The 18347-nt window shown below is 62.1% G+C and overlaps 1 protein-coding gene across 5 annotated transcripts; it reads right to left on the bottom strand.

The window, feature by feature from the left end:
* Positions 1-37: 37 nt before the first annotated feature.
* ZNF335 (zinc finger protein 335) lies at positions 38-9343 on the bottom strand. Of its 5 annotated transcripts, none has more exons than XM_051803157.1 (28): positions 9329-9343; positions 8766-8997; positions 8162-8435; positions 7731-7808; positions 7181-7501; positions 6902-7036; positions 6668-6826; positions 6321-6564; positions 6035-6212; positions 5841-5953; positions 5631-5649; positions 5312-5428; positions 5150-5226; positions 4898-5058; positions 4551-4780; positions 4367-4475; positions 4191-4285; positions 3783-4066; positions 3525-3666; positions 3065-3454; positions 2836-2978; positions 2375-2508; positions 2078-2181; positions 1907-1984; positions 1618-1701; positions 1404-1469; positions 1150-1231; positions 38-815 (listed from the first exon to the last, which is right to left on the bottom strand). In XM_051803157.1, exons 2-28 carry the CDS (start codon positions 8964-8966, stop codon positions 697-699), a joined length of 4137 nt encoding a protein of 1378 aa, XP_051659117.1. In that variant the 5' UTR covers positions 8967-8997; positions 9329-9343; the 3' UTR covers positions 38-696. The 5 variants fall into 5 exon arrangements, with proteins under 5 accessions (XP_051659117.1, XP_051659115.1, XP_051659113.1 ...); XM_051803155.1 differs by having other exon boundaries at positions 38-812; positions 6306-6564; XM_051803153.1 differs by having other exon boundaries at positions 6306-6564.
* Positions 9344-18347: the final 9004 nt, after the last annotated feature.

The following is an 18347-nucleotide window of genomic DNA, read 5'->3' on the forward strand; positions in this document are numbered from 1 at the left end:
GCTGGAGCCCAGACCCCCAGGCAGGCACACACACAGGTCTCCATCCCTTTTTATTCATAAGCGTAGTCAAAGCTTGAGAATGTCACAGCTGAACCCCTCCCACAACCACCGACGACCAACACCAGAGTTCATCCCCTCTTCAGAAGAAAAATAGAGCATCTACCACCTCTGCCTCCTCCTTCTCCTTAGGTTTCTCCAGTCCAGAGCCCTGTTGCTGCCTGCCTGCAGGCTGGAGATGCCACGGGAGGGTTGGCTGCTGGCACAGTGGGACCACAGGCCCCATGGCTGTGGGGAGCATGGTGCTGTGGCTGCACACACCTCGCCTCTCACATCACACCACACAGCTGTGCTCGGCCCCACGGCTCCCCCAGGACCCTCGTGTGCTGGGCAGACACCGATCTGTGGCTGCACACAGATAATTCAGGAGAAGGGGTTTCAGACCATCGAGTGCAACAGGCAAAGAGACCATCCACACACGGGCTGCCCCTGCAGCTGCTGAACAGTCTCTGGGGGGATGCACAGGACCCCACTGGCACGGGGCCGAGCGGCAGCGTGTCCATGTCTGTGCCGCTCCGGCTCGGGCGCGTCCCTCGCGTCCCTGACGCAATAAGGCAACTGCTGGCTGGGGCTGCTGCCGGCGTGGCCGCCTGCCCAGCGCCGTGCTCAGCCCTGCCCGGTGCTCAGCCCTGCCCGGTGCTACTCTGCCAGCGTGATCACGTCGTAGTGGATGCCCGGCTGCAGCTGATGGATCTGCTCGGCCGCCGCCTCAGCGCTGAAGATGCCCTGGGCCTGGGCCATCGCTGCATCTGCCACTGCTGCAGGGAAAGGGGGGTCAGCACCACCTTGCAGGGTCCCCTCTCCTGCTCCCAGGGAAGGGACACACGGCCACCTCACTCCTGTGGGGCTCATGCTCTGTGGACCAGGGAGCCCAGCTCTGGTTAACTCTGTTCTGGAACTGACAGGAACTGACAGGCTGAGATCAGCAAAGATCCGCCCTTGGACACCACGGTTGGCAGCAAAACAGCAATCCAATCCTCCCGCCCAGGGCCACTGCACAGCTCCCTGCCAGCCCCAAGCACTGCTGCTGGCAGGACTGGCACCCCAAGCCCTGGGAGGACTGGCCCCTTCAGCCCAGGGCCCTGCTCCTACCTGAGACAGCCGAGTGTGCCGCTGCTTCCAGCTGTGCCTGGGTGACGAGCTGCTGCTCAGGTGACACGGGCATGTACTGGATCTGCACAGGGGAGAACAGGGAAGGCTTGAGGGAAGGGGCTCTTCTGGAGCTGCTCTCACCACAGTCGCTGCACTGAGGTACTAGCCCATGAGCACCGTTTCACATCGCCCTCTCCAGGCAGGCTCAGGGATCACCTCACAGCAGCCCCTCCAGCTCCTGCCTGGCCCCTTACCTGCGACTCCGGGAGGAACTGGCTGCCCTGCTCATACTGGATGTGGGTGATCTGACCATCCTGTACCTGGGGACGAGCAGTGAGGCTGCATTACGGCTGTGACTGTCCAGGCCCCCAACAAAGCTGTGACCTGAACTGAGTAAGCTGGAGGGGGCCCAAGGGGGCTCAGCCCCACACATGGCACCCTATGAGCCCCACCCAGCCTGAAGCTCACCTGGATGTGATGTCCCTCTGGGACAACAACATACTCCTGGGGAAGCAAGTGTGGGACGCCTTCCTGGGCAATAATGTATTGAACCTGCAAACACAGGAATTCAGGCCCAGGAAAGATCACCACTGCCCACCTCCCACCACCACGGGGCTGGATCTGTCTGTCTCCTGTGCCTGTTTTCACCACCCCAGTGGCTCCAGCTCTCCCTCCTGACCCCTGCTGTCCCCACTGCCACCAGCTCTCCCAGCTCCCACTGGGCAGAGTCCCTCGTCCGTGGGCTGTGTCCCCTCACCTGGTTGTCAGCGGTCACTAAGTGCTGTACTGTCTGCCCATCTGCAGTTGTGATCTCCTGGATGTAGGCTGCTTCCTCCTGCAAGGTCAGTAAGTGCCCCATGTGGTCAGGGGGGCTGGGCCTGGCTGCAGTCCCCTGAGAGGGAGGTTGAGGCCAAGGGGTCCGACTCACCTGGCTGGTGACGCTCTGCTCCTGTGTGACAAGGATGTGCTCCTGCCCCAGGGCCTGCTGCAGCCTCTCAGGAGCCAGCACGGCCTGGCCGGCCTGCAGAGCTGCTGCAATGCAGAGAGAGCTGCTGGGGACACCAGTGGGGACACTGCCAGGGCTGCCCATAGCCCCACTCCCCAGAGGCTGCTCCTGGCCTGACCCAACTCAGCCCTGCCTGGCCCACAGGCTGGGTGAATCCTGCACAGGGTTCTGGCTGCAGGACACCTGCAGGTCAGTCTTGGTCACAGGGACACATCTTACTGTGCAGGGTGGCCAGGGTGTCCTCGTCACTGTTCAGGATGATGGTCTGCTGGGCAGCAGCAGGCCCTGGCCTCTTCCCCTCAGAGCTGTGCAAACGCTGCGTGTGGAACTTGAGGTGCCCATTACGGTTGAACCTATGGGAGGAGCAGAGCAAGGTGGAGTTTGCCACAGGACCCTGTACTCTCTCAGAGACACAGGCCACAGGCACGGCCCATACCAGTTCCTAGCATGTTCCCAATCAGTGCCCAGGTACTGAACCTCCCCATGCAGAGCTTCCTTGGGGATGAAGCTGAGTCCATCTGCAGCAGGAATTGTTCCAAGGGCAGAGTCCCCTCTAACAGGGGCTGCTGCTGGGGAAGGGCTGGAGCAGTGAGCTCTGCCAAGATCCTGTCTCTCCTCTTGAACCTTGCAGAGTTCTGTGGGATCTCCCAAAGCAGGAACAGCCCTGCTCCATCACCCACCTCTGCCCACAGACGTGGCACGCAAAGGGCTTCTCGTTGGTGTGGGTCAGCATGTGCCTGCGCAGGTCCTTCTTGTTCTTGGAGGCAAAGCTGCAGTGGGGGCACTTGTGTGGCCGGAGACTGGCGTGCTGGACCATGTGGCTCTGGGACAGGAGGACAAGAGTCAGGATGGAAACACCGTTTTCCCAAACCCCTTGTTCCCAGGGCTGCTCTGTGCCAGGGAACCTACCCGGACCTCCGGCCAGAGCGTGGCAGTGAAGTTACAGTCGGGACACTTGAAGGTGCTGGGCCCAATGTGGGCTCTCTTGTGACTCTCCATCTCTGCTCTCCCTGTGAACATGGCTGTGCAAATCTTGCATGAAAACTTTTTGGCTGTGGAAATCTTGCACGAGAGCTTCTTGGCTGTGGAAACTTTGCACGAGAGCTTCTTGGCCATGCCTTGGAGTACAGGCCACTTGACCTTTGGGGATGAGACTTCCTGCCCCTCGGAGGCTGGGGATAAAGACGAGTCCTTCTGGAGCTGCCTGGTGACACACTGCACCAGGGGCCACTTGACGTCGGCGGGCTGAGCCTCCTGGCCCTCCACAGGCGAGGGAACTGCAGCATCCCCGCTGAGGGGCTGCGGGAGAAACACCAGTCACACCTGCTCACACTGCTGCCCAGGACGGGGAGCAGGCTCAGCTCCTTACCTCCACAGTCTGGAACTGGCTCCCTGGGACACTGGATGACATGATGTAATGATTGTTATGGTCCTTCAGAGCCTCCTCCGTCATCACAGCCCCGCTCACCACAACTGCGTGGGAGGTCTCCACAGGGCTCTCCTCCTCACTGCTGGAGAGGACAGGGTCAGAGAGGCCCTGCCTCCTCCTCCTCCTCCTCACCACTTAAAGCCTCCTCACTGGAGAGCAGAAGTGCCTCCCCCTCCCTGCTCCTCCCTTACAGCTGACCTGTACAGCGTGCCAGGGGTCTGGATCTCCTCACTGATGGGTGCAATGATGCTGTACTCTGCTGTCCCACCAAAGGGGATGGTGATCTGCTGCAGCTCTGAGCCACCCAGGCTTGCCTCCCTGTAAGCCTCCTGCACCAGTGTCTGCCCAGGCTCTGCCATGTGCAGCATCACCAATTTCTGCTGCTGCTGCTCCTTTGAGTCCACCTTCGCCTCCTCCTCCTGTGCCTGTGGCTCACAGGGGCCTGGCGTCTCTTCTGGGTCATCTGGCTTCACCACTGCCACCTGTATGAGACAGCGGCTCAGCCAAGGGGAGCAAGGCTCTGCAAGACACCCCTGCAAAGGAACAGGGTTGGGAAGCCTCCCTTTGCCATCCCTCAGCAGGTCTGGCCTCCTCAGCCCTGCTCACCTGCAGTGAGCCTGTGGCCAGCTCTCGCTGGGCGCTCATGTTCAGCAGCAGATCCAGGGCTGTCTGTGTGGCTAGCTCTGCTGATCCAGCCACATCTGGGGGGGTGGATGGAGAGAGTCAGGTAGGTGCTTGCCCACCTCCTCCCCATTCCAACCCCTTCCTGGGAGCTCACTGACCTTGTTCATAGATGATGGTGGCCCCTTCCAGGGAACTCTGTGAGAGGACAGGGGGTTCTGCTCCTGTGACGGCCTGGACCGTGTGGCAGGTGAGGGGGCCAAGAGGTGCCTGCATGAGAGAGGGAGCTGACAGCATGGCAGGCAGCAAGCACCGGGAGGAGCTGGGGCCGGGCACGGCACTCACCTGTGGGCTGGCCTCCGGCTCGGCTGGTGCCTGCACCTGGTTGTGCTGCTGTTTCAGCTCCTCGATCTGCTGCAGGGTGAAGAAGGGGCGGCGGCGGCAGGGCGGCTCCTCGGGGTGCCGCTGAGCCCACTCCTCGAAGGAGTCGGCGTGGCGGCACTGCACGTGCAGGCGCAGGTTCTTCTTGTGCTTGGTGGTGAAGTGACAGAACTCGCAAGCGAACGGCTTCCCTCCTGCAGGGCCCAGGAGGGGGAGTCAGGCACAGGGTTCCCAAGGGATGGCAGGGAGAGCAGGCAGGCTCTGACCTTCTCCAGGAGAAGGGGGGGTGCAGGACACTGGGCTCCTCTCACCTGTGTGCTTGACCGCCATGTGCGAGACCAGGAAGTCCTCCCGGAAGGTGGAATACTTGCAGATGCTGCACTTGTAGGGCTTGTCATTCATGTGTGACAGCTGGTGGTTCAGAAGGACCTTCTTGTCCTCGCAGACATAGTCACAGAACTCACACTTGAACCTGGCAGGATAAAGCTGCCCGTCACAGGGGCTGAGGGGGAGTGGGACACGGGCTCTGCCAGGGCACACCGTGGGCTGTGCTGGGCTCCCACCTGCGGTTGGCGATGGCCTGGATGTGTGTCAGCAGGTGCATCTTGAAGGTGTAGCGCTTCTTAAAGGACTTCCCACACTGTGGCGGAACAAAGCAGAGCAGTGTTCACCTCCTGCCCAGCCCCACCCACTGCCAGACCCTCCCCAGGCTGTGTCTCCCTCACCTTGTCACACATGTGAGGCTTCTCTGTGCTGTGTGTCTTCATGTGCTGCGTAAGCCTCTTCTGCATGGGGTAGACACGGTTGCAGACGGGGCACGGGAAGGAGTTCAGCTTTGGTGGCTGGATGGAGAGCATGAAGATGAGCTCACCTAGACAGGCTCACCAGTTTCCTTACCCTCTCCCCCACTGCAGGACCTGGGCTTCCTCAAGAGATCCACAAACAATGCCCTCAACAAGGCACCGAGAATTTGTGGAAGACCCAGATGTGCCTCTTCCCATATAACAGTGCTGAGAAACAAGCCAACAGGGTACTCAAACTCACCGGATCAGCTCTCTTCTTCCTAAAAAAAGAAAGAAGAAAAGCCCCGTGTGTGAGCCACACCCCAAGTCTGAGCCGCCTTGTATCCAGACACCAAAACTCTCCTATTTGGAAAGGGCCAGAGGTCAGGGGAAGGGGCAGCCACGGCTGCCCTCTCAGGGCAGGAGGAACAGTGTCAGTGCCATTCAGTCCCCAGGACTGTGCTTCCCTCACCTGTCCCGGCTGTGCACCGTGGAGTGCCGGATGACATCCTTCTTGTACACGCTGGTGTAATTGCACTCCTCACACTTGTAGGGCTTGCTGCCCACATGGTTGAACATGTGCTCCTGTGGGAAGCAGAGCAGGGCCGTGAGACCTGGGGCTGCCAGGCACCCTTGTGGATTTGGAGTAGGGCAGACGGAGCTCACCTTGAGGGAGGACCAGCGCCGGGAGCGGTAGCTGCACTGCAGACACTTGAAGAGCTGTGGGTCGTTGGCCTCGTGCGAGTTGACGTGGAAGCGCAGATCGTCGTGTGTGAGGAACCGCGAGCCGCAGATCCGGCACAGGTACGGCCGCATCAGGGGCTTGGGGGACTTGTAGTAGTACCTGCAGAAACAGGAGCGGGACTCAGAGCTGCGGTGGCCAACGGGCTGGACCAGCCCTGGGCAGAGGCCAGAGGGCCCAGCACACCCCCCTCACCTGCGCCCCATGTACTTGTGGTATTTCTTGCCCAGGAAGCGGCGGGAGGGCCGCCCGCGCCGCCGAGGGACAGCGTCTGCCTCCTCAGCACCCGCGTTGGAGGAAGGGTCCTTGTTCTCAGAGTCGGACTGGCTGATGCTTGGCTCCGCCAGGCTCTCACCGGTCCCATTCTCCAGGCCAGAGGAACTGGATGCCTCCGACTTCTGCAGCTCACGGCTCGGTGTGCCTTGGGACGTCACCAGGGGCTCCACCTCCCCTCCTGCTCCACAGAGCACAGCACAGCTCCGTCACACCCCCGCTGTTGGCTCCGGGAGCTTGTGCACCCCTCCCTGCTCCAGCACTGCTGTTGCCTCCTCCCTCACCTTCTGGCACATCCTGAGGCATATTCTCCAGGCGAGGGAGCTTGCGGGGTCTCCCTGGGCGTCGGCGCGGCCTCTCCTCGCTGGATGTGGGGACACTGCGGCCGTACTTGGGCTGTCGCCCCCGCGGCTCATCCTCAGCTGGGTTGTAGTCACTGTCCTCTGCAGGCAAGTGCTCCAAAATGTCAGACCGAGAAGAGACTAAGCTACTTAAGACGTGGGGAGAGCAAGTCCTACCTTCAGGGTCATCAATAGCACCAGCATCCATGATATCATCATCTTCTTCTTCTGGGGCCTCCTCCTCCTCCTCCGTCTTTGGAGTAGCTCCCCCTTTTCGTGGTCGCCCTTTTTTCAAAGCCAGAGCTGAACCCACTGTCACAGAGAACAGGGAGAAAGCTCTTTTACCAGACTGTGTGCCAGAACAGACCCTTATGCTCCAACTCCTCCCTTGTTTCTTCCCCAGAGAGCGGAGCCTGTCTGCAGCGAGGTAAATTTCCCTCAGCCCCTGGCACTCACCTGGCTGGAAGTGACGTTCTTTCATGTGGTTAATCAGCGTTTTCTTGGAGACGCTCTTGTACTGACACATCTTGCACTTGAACTGCTGCACCACCACCACCTCCATCATCTCCTCCAGGGTCTCCATGTCTGGCTGGTTCAGCTCCTCCTCCTCTTGATCCTGCTCTGGCTTTATGGGCACCTCCATCACTTCCAACCTTTTGGATGGGCCTGAAGGGCCGGGCTGCTCAAGGCACGTGGAGGTAGGTCCATCAGCAACAGCTTCTATCACCAAACTACTGGCCAGAGCAGATGTAGCCACCTGGGACACCATGGGAGCACCTGAAACACCAAAAACCTGCTCAGCCCAGGGGCAGACCCTCACTTGCATCCAGGGCTGCACCCACACCGGGGGCACAGGGCTGAACACGAGCTCAGGGATGGCTCCTGACAGGACTGTGGAACAGGTACCGTGGTAGATCCAGCTGGGATCCCCCCTCCAGGCCCCACTCCAGTGGCACAGGCTCACAGACAGAGCCACCCACATGGACAGCCCAGGTTGTTCCCTCACCATCATCAGGGCCTTGCAGAATGAGGTACTGGGTGGTCTCTGCCCCTCCATCCTCTGCACTGGTCACGGCGATGCAGCCTGGCAGGGAGAGCAGAGAGGTGACTGCCAGACCCCAGGGCCACTGGGCTCACTGGGGCTCTCCCAGCTCAGACACAAGCAGGAAGGTGTGAGAAGGGTCTGGCTCCCTGAATGGAGCCTGTCTGGTCTGAAGGAGCAGCTGTCCAGCAGCACGAGCTCCTTGTCAAACCCTCCAGCTACCGCTTCTACTGCAGAGAAAACCCTGCTGACCTCTTAGACTCGATGATCTTAAGATGTTTTTTCCAACCCTAATGATTCCATGTCCATATTTCCCCCCACCTCCTGAGTTCTGGAACAGCAGCAGCTCCCTCCCAGCCCCCCAGGGCTATCTCCAGGTGGGAGCACACACTCACTCTGGATGATGTCCGGCCCGATCGTGGACTCAATGATTTTGTCAATGGCAGAGCCCAGGTCCGAGGAAGTGGATGCAGTGGAGTCTGACACGACTGTGGCTCCATCAGTGACCACACTGGAGTGGACCAGGACTTGTGGGGACTCTGACACCATGATGGACTGGCTCACAGTGGAAACACTGGAGACCAAGGTGGATTGGGCGATGGAGGATGAGTCTGGCAGGTAAACCCGGGGAACGACATCTGTGCTGGAGCTACTCTCCGAGACCTCTCCCTGGCAGAAGAAAAATAGTCCAGCTCAGCTCAGCTCAGCTGAGACACCTTTGCCAGACCAAGCCCCTGGGGCAGCCAACATATGCAAATGACCCGGTGTATCACTGCAGAACTGCCAGGAAAGGCACCAGAGCAAATCCTTTGGTACCGACAAGGACCTGGACTTCCAAGGCTGTCCTTGCTACCAAGGGGAGTCCTGCTGCTCAGACTGGCAAGTACACACGAGATCAGAGGTGTAACAGAGCCTGCCGAGGTCGCAGAGCTCAGTCTGCCAGAAACGCCCAGAGAAACCCCCAGGAACCAGAACCACGGCCGCCCCCCCGGCGCCTACCAAGGAGACCCCGCTGCTGTCAGAGCTCTGCCCCACGGCGGAGTCATCGGCGCGGGAGAGGCACCCGGGCCCCGCGGCGGCGTCGGTGCTGTCCGCCGACACGGCGTCCGAGCTCCCGACGCCCAGCCCGCTCTCGGTGGGCTCCTCCTGCGCCTCCTGCGGGGCCGCGTCGCTGCTGCTCTCCACCGCATTCTCCTCCATGCCCGCCCTGCCGGGGCCCGCTACGCTCGACCTGCGGGAGGACCGCCGCCGTCAGGGCCGCCGCCGCCCGCTCTCCGCCGGCTCCAGCCCCCGCGGGGGTCCCGGATGGGCGGGCGCGGGACCCCGGAGCTGCCGCCGGCCCATCCCGGGGGGTCCCGGCGCCGCCCGGTGCCCCGATCCCGTCATGCCCCGCGGCCCCGCCGGGCCCTCGGCCGCCATCTTTGCCGCGGGGTCCCCCCCGCCGCCTCCGCGCGCGCGCACACGGCGGGGCGGCCCCGGTGCCGCCGGGGCGGGGGAGCTGCCGCCGCGCCGGGGAGAGGGGGCCCCGCCACCGCCACCCGCCCGCCGGCCCGCGCCCTCACCCGGCCAGCCGCGGCCCCGCCGCGCCCCCCGCCGGAGCCGGCACCACGGAGGCCGCCATGGCCCCCCGCCCTCGCGCCGCGCAGCGATACAGTCGCGCGGACCCCTGGGCCGGGACTACTTACCGCCGCCCGGCCCCCGCTCCACCCGCGGCGCTCGCCGCCGCCTGGGCGCGCTCCTGGTCCCGGCCGCCGCTGCCGTCGCCTCCCGGCGGCGAACGGCGCCGCCCGCGGGAGCAGGGAGGCTCCGGCGTCCCGCCGGGGACTACTTTCTCCGCGGAGGGCTCTCGGCGGCTCTGCGTCTGTGCGTCATGGCGTCAGGAAGCGGCGCCCGGGCCCTGAGCGTCGGCGTCGCGCCGGGTTGCGCTGGTCACGTGACGGGGAGGCGGAAGTGGCGGTGGCGGGGCCGGGTATGGGGCTCGGTCCGCCCGCTCCGCTCCCACCCGGGCCGGGCCCCCGGCAGGGGCTCTGCGGTACCGGCCGGCCCCGCCACAGCCTGCACCCCGGGCGGGCCGTGCAGCCCTGCCGCTCCGGTTCCCGTCCTGTAGCCCGCGGTGGGCTCTTGAGACCGGCGCGCCTCACGGGCGGGCGCCGCCCATCTCCGGGGCGACCCTGGCCCGGGGCCTCGCCGTGTTCAGCCTCGGCGGCCCTCCGCTGGGCTCTCGCTCACCTCATTCCTCTCCCCGCGGCGGTTCGCCCCTGCCTAGGTGGCAAAGGACACCCCGTTACTCTGCCCTGTCTGCCCGCATTGGGGGGGCACATGCGAGGGGGCTGCCCAGGGGCACCTCCTGATGCCGCAGCATTCCCGCATGGATGTGCTCAGAGCTGAGCGCGGTGCTGTGCCAGATCCTCCAGCTGAGCTCAGCTTGCATGGCCTGGGCTCAGCCTCTGGATGAAGCCCTGCTCCGTGCTGATGTTTTTACCGAACCCTAGTGTTTAATGTTTCTCATGTTGCAGTGCTCTACTAAGAACGGCTCTATCCCGATTTTTTTTTCTGGAAGAAAGGCAACTGTGTTGTGCCTGAGCTCTGCTGGGCCAAGCCTGGCTGCTGGGCTGAGCCTGGCTGCTAGGCCTGAGCCTGGCTGCTGGGCTGAGCTTGGCTGCTGGGTCCCCACGGAAAGGACACAGGCTGTCCAGAGCTGCCTGGACGGAGTCAGCTTGCAGCGCTGGTTGGGGTGGGCAGTGCCACCTTGTCACTGGCCAGGACGGCCGGTGCTGAGGTGGTGCCAGCTGCAGGAGGACAGACGGTGTCTCATCTGGTGCAGTCTGTGAGCGCACACATCGCCTGCCAGAAATCCGAGCCGGGGGGTGTGGGGCTGGATCAGCCCTCTAGATCGGCACTGGATCAGCACTGGGTCAGTGCTCTGCAGCGTTTGGCTGTGGTGCTCTACTCCTGGGTGGCACAGGCAGTGCCCCTGGGTCCAGCCCCCCAAGCCCGGGGCTCCTCTGTGGGCGTTCTGCGGGTCCCTCGTGTTCTGCCCCGGAGGCACCATGTGTCCGGCAGAGGAGCTGCTCCGCCAGCTGCCATGCAAGCACCTCCCGGCTCTTTTTCAAGCTAATTAAATGCATCCTTGAAAGGTTTATGCCCTCATCCATCACCGCAGACAGCAGCGGTGAGCGCTGTCCCCGGGCTGGCCGTGTGAGTGCTCCTGCTGCTGCAGCGCTGCTCCCGCTGCCTTGGGGCCGAGTCCCCGCGTGCTGCTGCCGTCACCAACACGCCAGAAGCCCGAGAGACAGCTGAGGGGTTGTTTTTTTTTTTTTTTTTCTCCATTACTGCTCTTTAAAGCAGCTCTGTGGGGGAAGTGGAGCTGGGGAGGACTCACACTGGCAGAGCTCAGCAGTGCCTGTGACCAGCCATGGCCTGGCTCTGTCTGGGCTGGGGGAGTCCCTTTTGCTCCCTGTCAGAGGAAGCTCTCTCTGTCTGTCGGGGAGGGGGAGTGATGTTGGAGGAACCCCTGGCAAAAGCTGCCTCCCAGGTAGAGGGAACAGGATGGATTTGTGTCAGACCAGCTGATTTCCCTCTTTCTACCTTCAGTCAACTGCTGTGTGAGACAAGTGAAGGATTTTCCCAATGGGTTGTGGCTCCAGGGCAAAGCAGTCTGAGCTCCGGGGGCCTCAGGGGTTCATACAGGTCCTCACAGTGCTGGCTTGGCCCATGAAAAGCTGCATCGAGCTTCCCTGTTGCCCTTCAGAGGTGCCCCATGTCCTCTGTCTCGGAGCATTGTCCCAGCAGAGCTTTGCTGTGATGGGTAACCTGCTATTTTTAAAAATACCGTGTGCCCCTGAGCCGGGTGAGCGGGGGATTTCCAGGGCAGGCAGAGCACAGCTCGGCTTTGGAGGCACAGCTCCTCACTGATAATACTCTGCTGTTGCAGCTCTGAGCCTGAAACCACTTCAGAGCCAAAGAAAACACAAAAGAGATCTCAGCAAGAGGCTTAAGAGAATCCAAAAACACGCGTTGGATGTGCATCCAAATACCTTAGTGGGGGGAGCAGCAGGTTAAAGGGCCTTTTGGGAATGGGCTGAGGAGACAACACAGTGCTTGTGCTTGGAGGACAAAGTGCTCAGGCTCGGGTGGGGTATGATATGAAGCTGGTTTTAGTGGGCTGGGAGATGGGCTGCACCAACAGGCAGTCCCAGGCCCTGGGGAGGTGTCACAGCTCCGTTCTCTCCAGCCTGGATGTGGCACTGAGAAGGAGACACAGCCAGGCAAGCTGCCACTCAGGCAGGGTGAGAGCATGCCAGTGGGTGACCCTGGTTGGGGTCCCGTTCTCACCCTGCTCCAGGCTGCCCCTCCCCAGCACAGTTTGCTGACCCACCACAGCTCTCCCGTGAGCTCCTGGCCTCGGTCACCACCCCAGAATAGGAGTTTGTGCTGAGCACGGTGCCCAGGGCAGAGCCTCAGCCTCTCCCCCCACCCCTGCAACCCGAACCCCCGACTTCCACCGCCGGTGATTTTGTCATCAGTGCTTGTTTGTTCCTCCTTGTTTCCTTTTTTTCTTTTCCAAGAAAACATTGCTGCGATGTTTATGTAGCTGCAGGGCACGAATCCACATCAAGGCTTGTATTTATATCCCACCTGGGAAGGGCGGTTGCATCAGCACATTTTGTAAAACGTTGAGCAAAGCAGCCCTTGCTGCAGGAAATGGTTTTTCTTCACACCAGATTGCCTCACCGCTCTGTGCCTTCCCAGCAATGCTGGATCATGGAGAAGGCTCCTGGGGTGCTCCTGGGGGATCTCTCCATGCTGGGGTTGCAGTGAGCTGGGATAGCTTCCCACCAGGCACCTCTCTGGCCCCTCTGCCCTGCACCAGGGCTTGCTGGGCCACTGGTATTTACACAAGGAGCAGCATCCCTCTAGTGCTGTCTGTTCCTGTTGGGATCTCCACTTCCCAGAGCCCTGGAGTGGGTGGGAGTGCCATAGGATAACGCCTGTGTTCTGTGTCCACCAAGGCTGTGGCTGAAGCCATGGCCTCAGCCATAATGCCACCCTTGGGCTCGAGCAGGGCACTCCTGGGAGAGGCAGGAGCCACTCCCAGTGGCTCTTGAGAGGCTGGAGGAGCCCATGGAAGCCCATGGTGAGGCCGCTTACATCCTCACACAGTCCTCTTGGCACGAGGCAGCTTGCTGGCCCTGGCTCTGCCTGCCAACCTAGAAGGTGCTGCTGGTGGCTGTGCCCTGGGCACAGAGTGACTCTCCCTGTGTGTCCTGTCTGTCCCACAGCCTCCTGCACCCCTGCCCACTGCCAGAGCGATGCCCGTGCCAAGCCATGCGCTTCCTCTCCTGTGTGTCTTGTCTTGTTCCCGTGTCGGAGCCATGGCTGCCATTCCTGCAAGGCTTTGGGACCATCAGCAGCCTTTCCAGGATGTGTTTGGAGCTGCTGGATGCAAACAGCTGGCTCCCCCGTGCCTGCCAGAACTGCTGCTCCTGCTGCTAGATGTTTTTTTTCCCCTTCTGGAGGGAACCTGTGGCTTCCTTCCCAGACCCTGAGACCTCGGAGCCACGGTCCAAGGCCACTGGCTTCCACCCTCTCCCGTGCTGCTGATTCATCACTGCTGGTTAGTTAAAAAATGGTAATCAGCAAATTACTGAAATATAAGTAAAATAAACAAGGTGGGCAGAGAACTGTGTGTGTTGCAGGGCCCCAGAGGCCTCGGGTATGTGCTGTGCCGGGCTCTTCCCGTTCCCTGTGCTCACCCCCTGTGCCGGGCTTTGCCCAGATAAGCTCCCCTGAGTGGGGGGTCAGTACCTAGCACTGCCTTGGGGCTCCCAGACTCTACCAGCCCTGCAGTCCTGCCCATGACTGGTCCTGGGGGGCTGCTCTGCTCAGTCCCTCTCCCTCCTGCCCCATGAGAGGAGGTCACTTAACCCCAGGGCTGAGCAGGCTCTGGGGTCTGGGGTCCCTGCCCACTCTGAGCAGTTCCCAGCCAGGTGCTCTCCAGCCCTTCTTCCACCCTGGCAACACAGCAGCTCTCTCCATCCCGGTGCTCCTGCAGCCCAGGGCCTGCCTTCCTCTCCTTCCACAATGCCTGGTTTTGAAAGGTTGTGTGGCCATGGCAGCTCCCTGAGGGCAGCCAGGCCGTGTGTGCCATTCCTGGGCTGCCTGGGCTTTGTCCATATGCCTGTGTTGACAACTGAGCTGCTCTGAGTTAATTTGGCAGCAAGCTCTAGAACAGTTGTCAAATGTTTTACTGAAACCCGAGCGTGTTGCATCCACCGCCCTTCCTTCTGCTTCGCGCAGTTTACAATTAAATACCACCAGTTTTGCCCATATTCCACCTTCCACAAACCCCCGCTCCTTATTCCCGAGCCTCTCCGTCGCTGGCAGCCGCGGGTTCCTGTCGCCGCGTTGTCCCCTCGCGCGTGGGCACGGGCAGGCAGGTTCCCCGTCATTGTCACAATCGCTGCTCTTCCTGTTTTAGCAGGCAGCTGCCGTGCCTGTGTCACCGTTGTCAGGCACAGAGCGCTGCCCACCCGTGCTGTGCTGTGCCACTGATGGCCCGGTGCAGCAGCTGTGCCCTCCAGAGCTGGCGGCCACCCAGCCCTGTCCTGCACCACTCATCTCCCAGCTCCTGCCTCACCCCCATGAGGTGCCTCCACGGGGCTGATCCTGCAGGTCACCCCAAAGGGGATGCTGAGAGGGTGACAGTCGTGCGGGTGCCCACGAGCCCCCCCTTCCCAAAGGCACCATGAGTGACCTGGACCCTGTGCCCCTCTCACCTGCCTGAACACCCTGTGCTCCTGCTCCCGGTAGGTGGGAAAGTTTGGTAGAGCAAAGGTTGGACAAAGCTGGAGGCAGAAGCTGAGGTGGGAGGAGGGTCAAGGGATGGGACAGAGTTAGCAGCAAAGCAAGTCCTGAAGCACAAGACCCCTGCAGCATTTGGCTGTGTCACTGTGCTGGCCACGGGCCCTGGTGCCCGGTAAATGGAGCTCTGGGTGGGACCCCAACAGATCTGGGGAGGGGTTCCCAGGGTGTGCAATGGCTGGGGAGGGCATGGAAGGTGATGTCCTAGCCCAGTGCAGGGAGGTGACTGTGCCACCCACCTGTGTGCCTGGAGCAGGTGTGGCAGCCAGGGGATCTGTCATGTGTGTTTTGCTGCTGGGAGGGGTGGTGACACGGCAGTGCTGGTTTCAGTGCCCGCAGGGAGGGGTGAGCCGCCCGGTGACACCGGCCACGTCATCCTCACCCAGACGGGAGGCTGTGGGAGCAGCAGCACGGGGGCTGGGGGGCAGCGGGGCTGAGGGGGCAGAACACCACCTCCTGCCCGGGGCAAACAGGGATGAAAGGCTTGCAAGAAACTGGTGCTGAGGGGTGGGGACTTCCCCAGGTGAGGCAAGGGACAGGCAGGGACAGGCAAGGAGCTGAGCAGGTGCATCCACAGAGCTTGGGGTAGGCAGGGAAGGGGTGCCAGGCCGGGCACTGGAGGTGCTGGAGCGCTGCAGAGCCGTGGCACGTGGGGTGGTTTGCCAGGAAGGGTCCTGGGCCCAGCTGGAGGCTGCAGTCCCAGCCCACGCGGGGCCCGGCGCCGGGGCAGCACATACGGGAAGTGTGTGCAGGAATGTTGTTTCTGTCTGGAGCCCTTGAGCAGGAGTGATGGGGCTCCAAGCCTCTGACGCAGAGCTGCTCCCTGTGCCCTGCCCTGCTCCTGTGCCAAGCATCCCCATGCCTGGGTCACCATGCACACCACAGGCCAGGTCAGTCAGTGCCGGGGTGTCGGCTCCGCTCCTTGGCCACGGAATGCTGCAGAGCCCATGGCACAGGAGCAGGGATGGGCTCAGGGCAGGGGGGCTGGCAGCTGCTTGGCTTGGCTGGTAACACACACTGGTACCCTGCCTGCTGGCTGGGGAGTCTGGCTGTGGCACTGGCTCTCCCTGTGGCATCTGCCAAGTCCAAGTGCTCCCTTCCCTCTGCACAGGTTGTGTTCCCTCTGTGACTGGTGCTTGATCTTCCTGACCCGGTGCTGTCTCACCCGCACAAGATGCTGACTCTCTCCCACCCCACTTCCCCTTGCCACTGCGCTCCTGCCCGGCCCCTCACACTGGTAGAGTGCCCAATGCCATTCACACACCTGGGCCTGTCCTCCCCTCCTGTGCCCCCCTGAGCCCTGCCCAGGGTGCCCAGCTCCTCAATTCTCACCCCCAGCTCCTCAGTTCTCCAACACCTTTGTCACCCTGGTGCACCCTGTGGCTGTGGCTGTTCGACCTCTTCCCCGGCCAGCTGGTGCCATGTTCCCTCCCTGGCTGACCCTGCTCCTGCTCACCTGCACAAGAGGAATAAAGCTGGGGAGGGTCCATGCTCTGGCTCCATACAATATCCCCAGTTGTCACTGCTGGCCCAACCAGCACTTCCCAGTAGGAGACCTGAAGCCACACAGAGATGTCACTGTGTCCTGTCAGCCCCTGCCCCGGGCAGGGATACAGGCAGGCAGCCAGCCCCCTCCGGGGTCCCAGACCAGTTTTCCCACAGAGGGTCTTCATGAGGGTGGCCATGAGTAAGGGCGTGGGAAGGGGCTGCGGTGGCTGTTCCTTCCCCTTTTGGGAGAAGTGGTGGTGACAGGCAGCCTCGTGGCTCGGGCAGTGTCTGGGAGGGAGGATGTCTGTGTGGTTTTTTCCATCTCACTTGTCTTTTTGGAGGTCCTGGGAGTAAACAGGGCCACAGGCAGCCCAGGTTGGGCACAGCTCCTGGGGTCCCTGCCAGCCACAGCCCTCCCCTGCCTGTGGCACAGCCCCTGGTCACCTCTGCCCTCCTCTCCCTCCATCCGCAGCATCCCTCCACATATGCCCATGCCAAGGGACCTGTGCCTTGCCCCAGCTCCCAAGTCGAGCTGGCCCAGGCAGCCTCTCATGGGGTTCATGCCAGCAGTGACAAGCCCATCCCGCAGAGTTCCCTGTCTGGTATGGAGGGTGCCAGCACTACCAGACACGGGGGTTTCCCTGCTGCCCTTGCCCTGCTCCCTGCCGAGCCTCCAGAGAGTCACCAGAAAATCCCCCGGGATGATGCCAGGAGGAAGCTGGTGAGCGGGACCGTGAGTCAGTGGGAGCGGCCAGGCCGAGGGCAGAGCTGTGGTCAGCAACCCCCCACCGGGGCTCCCACTGCCCCAGGGCTGGCCAGGATGGGGTGCACGGTGTGTGGGGCACTGGTTCTTGGCTCCTCCTGCCATTGTTTGCTCCAAGCCCCCACTCTCCTCCCAGCCCCTTTCCTGCCAGTGCTGCTCTGTGCTGCTGGGTCGTGGCTCTGCCCGTGGGATGCCCCAGGCAGCACAGCACCATGGTGTGTTGTGGGGGTGCCATGGCAGTGTGCCCACGCTGTGGGAGCTGTGGCTCCTGCATGTGGTGGAAATGAGGGATGGGGATAGCATGAGAAAGGCCCAGGGATCTGCCACAGCGACAGAGAGGACAGAGCCGGATCTGACCCTCTGGCTGCATCCGGGAGCTGGCATCAAATGTCACCTTTCCTGAGCTGCCCCGGGGGTTCTTTAGCACCCAGCTCCACCAACAGCTCTGTGCTGTGGGCTGAGATCCTGGCAGCCTGGAGAGCGGAGGATGTGGAGCAGTGCCTGCTCCCCACATGCCTCAGGATCCATCAGCTGCAGCAGGTTATTGGAGCACTGTGACAGAGCCCCCTCCTTGCCTCGGCTGCTGGCTGGGCAGGGAGCACAGAGAGCCGCTGCCTCCTGCCTGGCAAAGAGCTGGGCCATGCACAGGGGCAAGGGGGGCAGGCTGGAGGGGGCAATGGGATGATCTGGCTGTGGGGTCCCTGGGCTGTGTCCCGCTGTGAGGGATGCTTGGCTGGTTGTGTTTCTCACACCCGACACAGGATGGTGGCTGCCTGTGGAGCAACATCCTGCACCAGGGAACAGGGGCTGTTCTTGCAGGACTGTGGTGGGGAGTGAGGCAACCCCCTGATTTCTCACTGTTGCTTCCTCTCGTCAGGGCTCACACTACTGGGAGCTCCCTGTGCCGTGGCCCTGAGCTACATCCTGCCAGCACTGGGCACCTGGCAGGCGATACTGCCCCAGGGATGATCCCTCCCTTGGGCATTGGGGTTCCTCTGCAAGGGCACAGGGAGTGTGGCCCCCTCCTCTCACCATTCCCAGCTGTGCTGGGTGCCAGCATAACCTGCTTGTCCTCTGGCTGGGCCAGGAACTGCTGGTTCAGCTCAGTCAGAGCTGGGGTGATAGGGGGGAGTGGGTGGCTGCTGGGATACAGTCTGGGGTTGTTGGGAGCCAGGAGAACAGGCACCAACAGGAATGGGGGGAACAAGAGGATGCTCCTGACAAAGCCAGTCAAGGAGCCCTGTGAGCCTGGGTTAGCGAGAGCTGGGGCAGGGGATCCAGCCTGGGACCTGTGTCTCAGGCAGCATTGCTGGGCTGCAGCAGCCCTCCCTCCCCCCCGCTGACGCTGCGCCTTGCTCTCTGCCATCTGTTTTCCCCTTGCTCCTCATCCCTGTTTGCTTTCCCCTTCACCGCTCCTGTTCCCACAAGCGTAGGCACTTTGGGAGAAGCAGGAAAACACCATCCCA

Source organism: Manacus candei, unplaced genomic scaffold (genome assembly GCF_025592945.1).
Source record: "Manacus candei isolate 608988 ecotype Guabito, Panama unplaced genomic scaffold, ASM2559294v1 h1tg000057l, whole genome shotgun sequence".
Taxonomy (NCBI): Eukaryota; Metazoa; Chordata; class Aves; order Passeriformes; family Pipridae; genus Manacus; species Manacus candei.